At 34.1% G+C, this 11,477-nt stretch overlaps 2 protein-coding genes across 6 annotated transcripts; one reads left to right on the top strand and one right to left on the bottom strand.

Annotated features, from left to right (window-relative positions):
* Positions 1-352: 352 nt before the first annotated feature.
* Positions 353-3,114, bottom strand: LOC26534912. 2 transcript variants are annotated; one of them, XM_015191341.3, is made up of 4 exons: positions 2,958-3,114; positions 2,667-2,888; positions 1,860-2,033; positions 353-634 (listed from the first exon to the last, which is right to left on the bottom strand). In XM_015191341.3, exons 2-4 carry the CDS (start codon positions 2,808-2,810, stop codon positions 458-460), a joined length of 495 nt encoding a protein of 164 aa, XP_015046827.1. In that variant the 5' UTR covers positions 2,811-2,888; positions 2,958-3,114; the 3' UTR covers positions 353-457. The 2 variants fall into 2 exon arrangements, with proteins under 2 accessions (XP_015046827.1, XP_015046828.1); XM_015191342.3 differs by lacking the exon at positions 2,958-3,114 and having other exon boundaries at positions 2,667-2,945.
* Positions 3,115-3,541: 427 nt separating this feature from the next.
* On the top strand, positions 3,542-9,773 carry LOC6523726 (transcription initiation factor TFIID subunit 3). 4 transcript variants are annotated; one of them, XM_039377163.2, is made up of 8 exons: positions 3,544-3,839; positions 4,398-4,916; positions 4,973-6,679; positions 7,216-7,341; positions 7,620-8,197; positions 8,598-8,946; positions 9,006-9,459; positions 9,519-9,773. In XM_039377163.2, exons 1-8 carry the CDS (start codon positions 3,674-3,676, stop codon positions 9,637-9,639), a joined length of 4,020 nt encoding a protein of 1,339 aa, XP_039233097.1. In that variant the 5' UTR covers positions 3,544-3,673; the 3' UTR covers positions 9,640-9,773. The 4 variants fall into 4 exon arrangements, with proteins under 4 accessions (XP_039233099.1, XP_039233098.1, XP_039233097.1 ...); XM_002099565.4 differs by having other exon boundaries at positions 3,545-3,839; positions 7,216-7,329; positions 7,386-8,197; XM_039377164.2 differs by lacking the exon at positions 9,519-9,773 and having other exon boundaries at positions 3,543-3,839; positions 7,216-7,329; positions 7,386-8,197; positions 8,863-8,946; positions 9,006-9,254.
* Positions 9,774-11,477: the final 1,704 nt, after the last annotated feature.

Genomic DNA, 11,477 nt, shown 5'->3' with positions numbered 1-11,477 from the left:
GTTTAGTAATAGCCAATTTTCATTTATTTTTAATAACCTCGCTAATAAAATACTCCAAGTTCTTTAATATGCTTTGTTATTTAGTTATACAGCCAGTTTCAACGATCCGTCGTAATTTTCATTTCGAGAATATGTGTGTCCTGAACCTCAAAAGTTATTTCTACAAAAATAAGTTATTAAATTATTTAAGTATATAAAATATGTTATAATAACGTTATTTATTTCTTGTATATACTTGCTATTATTTTAAACGTAATAGATAAATTTAAAATTGTAATATTACATTTAATAATAAAGCTTCGGCAGAGATTGTTCTTAAAAAAAACACGGCAAACCAAATAAGAAAATAAAATGGAAAAGATAATGGTTTTTTATTTATAAATACCAATTATAAAATACTCTCCGTGGCATTTATACAGGCTGTTGTTTTTTTCTTTGAGCTAATTTTTGTTTCATATTATTTTTTCTTTAAAATGTTTTTGTTAAAAGAACTGAAGCTCGGCGATCCTTTTATAAAACTATTAGGTTTGCAAAACAAACAAAGATTCGGAGTTGAATCTATAATTTTCGTGATCATCTCATCAGAGTAGTCAAAAGCGTTCATCTGGTCATTCATTATTGCTTGTAGTTCCTGCTGAAAGATTAGATAAAATTAAATTAAATTAACATTTATAATTATTAAAATAATAAATAGACTTTACATATTTATACAACAAGGATTTTACTATACCCATTTTAAAATACATTCTTCCTATAAAGTGGGTACATTCTTGTTTTAGTAGGATATATAGTTAACTTTTATTTGTATGCCCGTTCTATTTTTAGGAAATGTTTTTCGCTGTAAAGTTTTAGTTGGATTATCTTTCAAAGCATAAATACTACAGAGCTAAACACTGCATTAGATTGGATTAGTAAATGTTTATTTGTTGATGCAGTCAATAGATTTGAATAAATAAAGGGTATGAACTATCTAGTTCGGAAATGTATTTTTAGTCATTTACAAGTTTAGTTTCAGCCGATAAAATTGCTCGCCCACTTAATAATTCATTATACGAGTATGTGTGGCTTGGAAAAACTTTGTTGATCAGTTTTTCTTTCGATAAGAAAGAATTGCAGGCATTTTAAGGAAAAGTAATTTGATCGAATAAATACCGTAACTGTCGGAATAAACTTTTGTTCCTTTATTTGCGTGTACTGCCAAACTGTCTAAAATACTCTTTTTTTGAAGGATCTACAACAGGATCTTATCAACATGCAATAAATTCAACGGCTGTGATTTTTAGTCCTGCCACCATATTAAAACGCAGCTTGATTTATATCACTACTTGATCAATTTCATCTTTTCGTGCGTTAAGAATTTCTAATTCTGGTTTTCTAAGAATTGATCGAGGAGTTCGCATTGCCAACTGTCCTACTCTCCTGTCCTAGTGTCGAACTCTCAACGGGAAATTAATGCGATTGAAATCGTTGAGTTATGCCAAGGATATTAGAATAACAAGATGCGTTACGTTGAGACTTAAACACTGACAGTTTTAATCGGTTTGTGGGCGTGGCAACATAGGTCAACAAACTTGCCCTGCGTCTTTGTCTATAGAGTCTACATGCTGAATTTCAACTTTTGGGATTTTATTGTTCCTGAGATCTCGAGGTTCAAACGGATAGAAGGTTACAGTAATTTAATAAATATATTCTTTGAAAACACGAAATTTTATTTAAAAAAATTTAATTGCAAAATGGATTTTAAAAATATTTTTTTTTAAATAAAACATGTTTAAAAGTTTATATCGGCATATAAAGAATTAAAAAAATATTGTGATCAAAAGAACCAAGGTTTATTTAATTGCAATAAAATTTCTTACCTTTAATTTGCCAATTTCGGTACGGAGTAGTATGATTTTAGTCTCGCCATAGACTAAAGAATCACTTATTTTCAAAATTTCGTTTTGAAGATTTATAAGGGTATCGTCAAAACTGTTCAATGGACTTTTTTCGCTAAATACCCTCGATCGCATACCCAGTGATGTTTTACGTATCTGTATTTCAAAAATTTGTTCTTACTACGCATTCATATAAACATTCGGATACAATAAGAGGTGCAAGGGATCATGCATGTTCGTTTTTTTTTTAATATGAAATAATATAGTGTTATAAAACAATGCAATTAGCAATCAATATGGATGACCACCCCCCTATCAAAGCAAAGAAACATTTTCCACACATGGGCGTTTATGGTTATGGCTTATGGCCGAAACCATGAAATACAAAATGAGAAATTGTGTATAAATTACCAGTGACTCAAGACTTTAATCCACAAACGGAATACGTGATATTTGTATTTGTTGATCGATTTTATATAACTGATATTGGGCGGTATGTGGGCATTAAAGCGGGCATGGCAATGTTCTAAAACAAATTTTCACATGGTCACTAAAATATCCACACCTAATCTCAACTCGCTAGTTCTGATAGTTTCCGAGAACACAGCAATCATATGGATAGACAGACGGACATATGTACATATGTTGCCAGTTACTCTGCAAGTGAAGGACATAAAATGTGAATGGCCTGCCTTAGAAATCTTTTGTCGTAGTAAGCAAGAAATACTATTCACCTATTATTGTGCACACGTGTATTCGTTGGAAACTAAAGAAGTCTTTCTTACATACCTTATTCTTAAGAGTTGCGTCTATGTGAATGGTAGACGTTTTCCGAATCAGGTCATGCGAATCTTTAAAGTTAACGGATCCTAAGATCCCGCTCTCTACAAAAAAATGTTTTGCTTTATCAATGCTCGAGTTCAATGGTTGCATTTCTAAATTTTGATTGGATTAAAAAAGAGAGTGAACGCGTCATCAAGCGCTATGTGGAAGGAGTATTTTAACAATTGTCTGAAAAGTTGAAAGGATTTTTGCTTTAAAGGAGATAAACGGACACAGGTATGTTCACAAGCTTCTTACTCAGCTTCTTTATTTGAAAACTCGACTACAACAACAACATCGGAAACAATACCCAACCCAATATATTATATTAAGAAACTTATTTGCTTGTCAAGTGATCGAAGATAGCTCCAGAGAGTACTCAATAGTTGTAAATCTTTACACATTATACCCTTTTTCCACTAAGTTTCTTGCAATATTTATGTTTGGGAATAGTTAACCAAGTTTATTTTGAGGGGATATAAGGCTTTTTTGGCCTATTTTCAAAATACTTAAAGAACGAATATGTGAAAGGCATGAAGAAATGTTTTGGGCAACACTTTTCTTGCCCAATAAAAAATTTTGAATTCCATTTAAAATTTTTTGGTGTTTTTTAAGGAAGACTTAAACATTTTTACGGATGACAACACTAATTAAACAAACTTTTACTACATTTCCATCCGTTAATATCTGTTTTAAGAAATAGTACAAACACAACGTTTCAATTATTCTGTAGTCTGTTTATGTAATAACGTATCTAATAAATTTTTTATTATAAATTAAGTGCAATTCCCAAATATCGATATATTTTTCTTTGTGCCACCACAGACCATATCGATACATCAATAATTTGTAGTTCATAATTATATGAGGTGTAGACACCAAGTGAATAAATTCGTATAGCAAGTGGAAGTACGTGGAATATATTCACAGCATTCCCAGCATTCAGGAAAAAGGGTAGCTCATGAAAGAAAATAATGGCAGACAGATACGCTTCAGATTTGGCTCTTGTCGTCGTTGCGCAAATAACGCAAACTATTGGTTACAGCTGCACTCTTAGTGCACCCTTGGAATTGTTGCAGGACATATTGCAGAAGTTTGTACAGGAGTTCGCGAGAGACATGCATGGACAAATGGAGCACGGTAAGTGGTAAACCAACGAAACCAAGCAGTTATCAAATATTTACAAACCCCAAGTAGTTATAGCCGGTACTTGTACAGTAAATGGGTATACTCGATTCGATGAAAGTATGTGACATTTTAAAGGAAGAAGCCTTATATAGTATACATGAATATATGTATGTTCAATAAGGATCAGAAGTCGAGTCAATCTGGCCATGAGTTTGAGTGTGAGTCTGTCCCTCCGTATGAACGGTATCGATTGGGGAATATAAAATCTTAAAAGTTACGATTAAGCTAGATGTATATTTCGAGCAAGATTGTTTCAGAAAGTTACCAAGACACATGCTAAGATCCGAAAAAATTTCTCACGCCCATCGCACTTCTACGATCTGAGTACGGAATATATCGAGGAACTGGACTATAGCGTTCTCTCTTCTTTTCTGTTTTATTTTTTGGGTAAAGCTTCATAGATTTATTTTTATGAGTTTAAAAAACTCGTGTTAAAACCAAACAGGAAACAAAAAAAAAAATTTAACTTAAAAATATATTAGTTGATATAAATTTATATTATTTATGTAGCAAATCGGATCGAGCCTAACCTTAATGATGCGCGACTCAGTATAAAAAATCTCAGCATAAACGTTCAAGAACTATTGGACTACATAGGTAATGTCGAACCTGTTGGATTTATCCGGGATGTACCGCAGTTTCCCATCGGAAAATCTGTAAACATGAACTTCCTTAAACCTGGAAGCGCAGAAACTCTAACACGACCTGTGTACATATTTGAGTATTTGCCACCAATGCAGGACCCTGAACTGCGTGAAATTCCAAACGAAGTTCAAAAAGAATTTTCGGAAAAGCAAGAGTTTTGCTCAAAAGCAGAGTTTAATTTAAAAAGTGCGGCCGATAAGTTGGGCGCCGGACACATTGATTCTATCTCTCCTAGTGCGGTGATGACTTTACAGTCGAATGCCTTTGACTTGGATGTTGGTCGCTCTGTCCGCGAAATGAGCAGCGTGGTAATGACAACAGGGGGATTCCTAAGTCCAGCTATTGAAGGCAAGCTACCCGAAGATTTCATACCGGATATAGTTGGTAGGACCTTTTCTTATAATACAGATTAAAATATTTTGATGTATCGGTGTTTTTAGAAAAATTTTTAGGTTTGGATGCACCCCTTCCATCGTCGATAATTGTAAATCCGGTAGAAAATTCTCCAAGTCTGGCTATTTCTGAAAGAGAAACATCAGTAAATCCACGAAAAATAATTCCGAACCAATTCGCAGAAACTAAAATCTTAACACAAAATGCTGCATTATTGACAAGTGCGCATTTAGAGTCTTCAATAATAAATTCGTCTAACAACCATTCGATGTCAACAATATTGACTGCTACAACACCTAAGAAGAATAAAAACAAGAAGCATAATTTAGGATTAGAGACCGGCAAAAGCGATAATATAATTAACCCCTTTGAAAAATCTCTGGAGAAGTCCCAGCGAAAGGCGTTAAAAATGTATCAAGAAACCTCAAAGATTCAAAGTAACACCTCAAGTAATCAAATGCAAAACGTAAAAAAATCTAAAAAACGATTAAATCGAGGATCATCCGATCCAAATAAAAAACATTTAGAAAAATTAAAAAAGCAGTCCAAGCATAAACAAAAAAATGTTCAACTGGACATTGACGAGAAACTATTTTTGCAGAATTCTCAAATTACAAACGGTTTTGCCATAGAAGGTAACTCAAATACCGAAAATGATTTACAAGCTGATATCCTTAGACAGCCGACTTCAGCAATAAACCAGATTGAGAATAAACTTCAAAGTTCAAATAACCCAGTGCAGCCATGTGTAATTCAAAACTCGCAAGTGCTATTGCCAGCAAAAAAAACCCCATCAGAACCAGAACGAAGTAAATTGGACGTTTTTAAGAAATTTTCTAAGCCACGAACTCAACGCCAAGATAGTGGAGGTACTTCAGTACCTCTTGGAATAGGAGTATGTGTATTTGGAAGCACAATGACCACTCCGCCATTAATTAGTCTTCCATCGGGGACTACTATAACGCCTACACCTTTACTTGGTATAAATTCTGAAAACATAAACATTTCGAGCATGAAATTCAACCCTTGCGGTATATTCGATCAAACTCTACCTTTAACTAAGGCAGACGTTGAAATGTCAATTATTGATTCGGCAAAGCCAAAAAAGAGAGGTCGCAAACCTGGCGGAAAAAATGTAATAAAACATACAAATTTTGTATCGCAATCTTTGGTTGATTCAGTTGAACGGAGAAAGTCAAGTCAGGCTATTACACTGCCTCTAGCATCATCTCCCATGTTAATTACCCAAAGTTCTTTAAACGTATCTCCCCCAACAGAACCTCTTAACTTGTGTAATACTGAACAGCCCTCCAGTGATTTTTTGGAAAAATTGTATGCAAAAGATAAAAAGGAAAAAAAGAAGTACAAATCAAAACATGGCACATGCCTACCAGAAAATGTAATGGAATACAACAAGGGCCGTTCCCCTGAAAAAACTTCAGCACTGCATGATTCTATTCGTGCCATCAAACAAAATACTGATGCGCAATGTCCAGATAAATTTTCGATTGTTTCTAGCGCATCAACATACCCTGGAAATCAAACTGGAATGGTCCCGTTGCTTCCACTATTGCAATTTCCACCACGACCTGGTCTTATTCCTACTGGGCCTGGGCTTTTTCCTGCAGTCTCTGGTTTGGTCGGCTTTGGGAATCACGGTAACACAGTCCCTATTTCACCGTTCATAGAGTTTCCTGGACCAGAAGGATCAGCCGCGGATACTGCTCGATGTCCACCAATTAAAGATTCTACTGGTACGTAAAATAAGTTATTTTTATATATCACAATCATCTTAAGTACTCACATAACTTTTAGAAAAGGAATGTTTATGCATTCAAGAATAAAACTTACGGAAGTATAAGAACATTAAGCTGTCACGGAATCATTGTGATTTTAACATCAACTTACTGTATAGTTCTGGAATGATTTGTTGTATAAACTAAACTATGTAAACTTTTCCAACTATTTTAGTTTATAACGTTATTCTAAACAAATGTTGAATTAAATCTCGACTTAAAATAATTTCAATCCATAACTTTAATCACCTTTTGGGACATAAAGACAGGCAATTGGTAGAATTGTTCATATTATATATCCCCAACCTCCTTGTATATTATATTATTATATAAACGGCGCGTTGCTTTTTGCATTTACATTTAAAGTGTAATTTAAGCAAGAGTAAAACAAATTCGATTATTATTTTACATTTACTACCACCAAAATGTATTTCAAATTTTGCCCTCCAAAATATAAAATGATATAAAAATTTATTAACGAAAATTTGTTTTAGTTGCTGATACTGCTCAATATCTGAGCCGATCTTCCACGCAAACTGACTTGCAAATGGATCGAAACTACTGTAACGTTGCTCCATTAGTACCCGACTCAATGAAATTTACTGAGTGTAAGTTTGAAGGTAAATATATTATTTATATAAAAATAACTTATTTGTAACTGTAGGTAAAAGCGTATCTTGTGCCAGCACTAGCTTAGAAAAACCATCTGCACAGGCTACAAGCAAAATGAACACGAAACCACTTAAACAGGCTTCTGGAGATCCTGATGATCCGATAGAGGTTTCCGATGATTCAGATGAATCATTGCACAACAGGCAGATGGTTCAAAGAAAACCCCCAATATCATCTCCAACTTATACCAGCTTCGCAGAATCACAGACCTCCTCTATCATTTCAGCTACATTTATTGGTGAAGAGAAGTCCAACATGGAACTAAGGAATATAAACTCTAACGAATCAATTAAAAAATTTAAGAAGCCTGTTAAACTGAGCTTTCCCGATGTAAAAAGCGTAACCCACACGCCATCACCACCTTCATTTTCGCAATTTAACTTGCCAAATTTTATGGGTGGTGACAAGTTCAGTTTAGCTGGGGGTGCAGATCTTATTCCTTTGTCGAGAACGAGTAGTTCGGCAAATTCCTCCAAAATAGCGCCATTCAGTAGCTTAGGTGAAAGCAATACTTTACCGAATCAAATGAAAATTTCAGAAGAGCAACATATTTTGTCTACATTTTCTAACTATGACGACATTACAATAACACCAACTGGATTGACGGCGTTGGAACCAAAAATGCGCAAACATCATAAAAAGCTAAAGAAGGTGAAAGAAGGGAAAATAAAAAAAAAAAAAGAGAAGAAAGACAAATCAAAGAGAAAGGATCGTTTTGGTTTACCTTCTTTCAAAACCGACCGAAAAATAAAGGCCAATGATAAAAGGCAAAAAAAAGAAAAGAAAAAGGATAAGGATAAGCAGGTTGGTGTCAATTCCGTAATTACAAAAAAAAAACATTTTAATATGAGTGTTTGTGTCGTGTACACAATCTTATACATATATATATATATAAATATATTATAAATAAATATAATTATATGTAAATATATATATAAACGTATAGTTCATAGTTATTATGGTACAGTTTTAGAATATTTAGCGAGGGTTCTTTTTTTGATTATTTGGGATCAGGCCTAGTCAGATCCCAATATATATATATACGTATACGTACGTATACGTAGTATATACGCACATACATACATATATATATCTTTTATAGCATCGAAACCTATAGCTTGGTTTAGGTATATGAACAGATTAATCCTACATATCAGCAAAACTTTCAACGGTATGTTTATATCTTAATAACTTCTTATTTTAGATTTTAGTCCATATACCAGATGATAAAAAAGAATTTACCAAGGTGCCTTTGACTAATATCGTTGAACCTGTATTGAAATCAAGTTCCCTGACAATAAATCCACCGTTAGGTGGTACAAGTGGAATGTCTCCAAAGTTACCGCAGTCTCCAAATCAAATACCAAAACTTACACTGAAACTTAGTGGAAAACCTACATTATTTTCGTCTTCAGAAAATGAGATGACAGATGCAGGGAAACTAAAGCAAACAACTATTTTTCCTTTAGGAAAGAAGGACCGTGAACGGGATACTTCTCCGGAGCTTGCTCGTTTTTCCCCATTGGTCACCGGGCCGCCAAAAAACAAACAATGTACGGGGAGTTATTATACAATTACTTATATACAATTTAATAGAATTATATTATTCCAGCTGATACACTGCTTTTAGGAAACTGCTCTACGACAGCCTTACCAGTACCTTCCACAACAGCGCTGCGTAACGCTCAACTTCCTATTAATCAAAGCTCATCCAATTCTGCCGGTTGGTTATCAAACCCTAGTAACTGCAATGCTGCCTCTTCCACGCTTTCGGCTAGTTCTGTTTTATTACCACAACAATTGATGTTGGCGCCTAATACGATCATGAATAACTTTGTTCAAGTGATAGGCAACAGTACAGGAACAGTGTCAAAAAGTGCATTATGTGGTTCTCCGTTAAATATATCTGAAGAAAATGCAAATGCAATGCAAATTACGGAACCAAGTCGTCCATCGTCATATGTTGACGCCGAGGGTAACCGTATATGGATTTGCCCCGCTTGTGGAAAGGTCGACGATGGATCTGCAATGATTGGATGTGACGGATGCGACGCATGGTATCATTGGTATAATTGTGCTAAGCCAACTTTATCCTACAATTTACTTAAAAAAACGTTTATTTTAGGATTTGTGTTGGAATAACCTTTGCACCGAAGGACAACGACGATTGGTTCTGTCGCGTTTGTGCAACAAAAAAAACAATTCATGGGTCTGAAAAAAAAAAGAGACGAAACAAAAAAAAGTGACTTCCAATAAATAATTAGAATCATCTTGGTTTATCACAGTTTTATTATACATTGATTTTTATATGCATACCTTGACAACCAATATGTTTCTACATGTACGAGGTTACAACCCTAATAAAATCTGAAACATCAAATTTTTAGATAAGTTTTTATATTGTTCTCAGCATTGCTGAAGGTTTTTATCCAATAAATTAACTTTTAATTTATTGTATTATTTTCTAGAATCTAAAGTCATAGCAAAACGCCTTAGCAAGGCTGAGCAATAAGTTTAACCTGCTAGAATACAACATTTTATTGTGGTCCAGGCAGGGCTTATAATGACGTGTGTGTTTTCAGCTGAATAATATATATTTAAAACCACTGCAGTTTGAATAATATATCGAAAATTGACTTCCACATACAAATACACAAAAAAAAGTATTTTCCTCTTATACACATGTACACATGTTGTGAATGTGATCGTCACTTTGGTTTTGTACAATGGTATGTACTAGAGTCTGTCTGGCTTGTTTAAGAATATGTAAAACAGAAATAACGGTATTCTGCTTAAATTACCTATACCCATCTAAGTGACAAAATTGTTCAGCTCCGACGATAGTTATATTCTAAAAGTTTAATAATCCAAAAATTGGTACATCCTTATATAGAATATAATGATTGGTCAAAAGTTTGCAGCGCAGTAAATATACATTTTCGACTTGATAACTATATATTTTCAAGCTGTTAATTAGTATTAACAGTCAAGTCGAAATCTCGGGAACTATAGAAGCTTAAAAATTAAGATTGTTTCTGAAGATTACTGGATATTGCCCCACTCTCCCATACATTCCACAGATAATTAATTTTTGTTTCAATATTGGCCCGTACTAATATTAAAAATTGTAAGTATGTACTATTTTGATTATTGTTATCTCTATTTTAAATGCTAGCAATAGAGAAACCCCTTTCAACGGCTTGCAGAAACCCGTTACTCAGCTTGTGTAAGTGCGGACAAGAAATTTCAACATTTGAGTACTATCGGTAGAAAGTAAAATAAAAAAAATTAATAAAATGGAAACAAATTTTAAATTTTACAAAAGTTGTGGGGGTTAGAGTGGGCGTGGCGGTTTTTTGGCAAATCGATACAAATTTACAGTACTAATAAAAACCTTCTAAACATTTTTCAAAAGTGTCGGTGTGGCAATTATGGGCGTTTTGTGGATGCGCTAAAATCAGTTAACAAACTTGCGCTCCGTTTTAATCTTTGTATTCTGCATTTCTTATGTCTTTCTAGTTCCTGAGATCTCGACGTTCAGACGGAAATGGGCAGATTGACTCGACTACTGATCCTGAGCAAGAATACATATTTTATAGATCGGAAACGCTTCCTTTTACCAGATACATACTTTTTGACGGATCTAGTATTCCCTTTTACTTTACGAGAAAGGAGTATAATAAAACCGGACAGCGCTACAGTTTTGTTTCTCGACTATCAGATGCCCGTTATTTAGATAGTGGGATTGCACAGAATTTTCACAATTTTGTTTGGCAAATGGATAGAAATAGGCAAAAAAAAGGTGGAGTCAGAAAGGCATGGCCGAAATGTTTTTGGTTTTCCGATAGAAAATGGGTAGACTAATAAAAACAAGAGAGAACGCTATAGTCGAGTTCCCCGACTATCTGATACCCGTTACTCAGCTAGTGGAAGTCCGAAGGAGGTCTTCTACACTGAAAGTTTTTGGCGGTTTGTGGGCGTTAGAGTGGGCGTGGCAAAAAGTTTTTTGGCAAATCGATAGAAATTTACTAGACTAATACAAAAATGAAAAAATATCAAAACATTTTTCAAAAATGTGGGCGTG

Source organism: Drosophila yakuba, chromosome 4, assembly GCF_016746365.2.
Source record: "Drosophila yakuba strain Tai18E2 chromosome 4, Prin_Dyak_Tai18E2_2.1, whole genome shotgun sequence".
NCBI lineage: Eukaryota > Metazoa > Arthropoda > Insecta > Diptera > Drosophilidae > Drosophila > Drosophila yakuba.
Note: the sequence above shows the minus strand (reverse complement) of the source record. Positions and strands in the feature narration are given on the sequence as shown.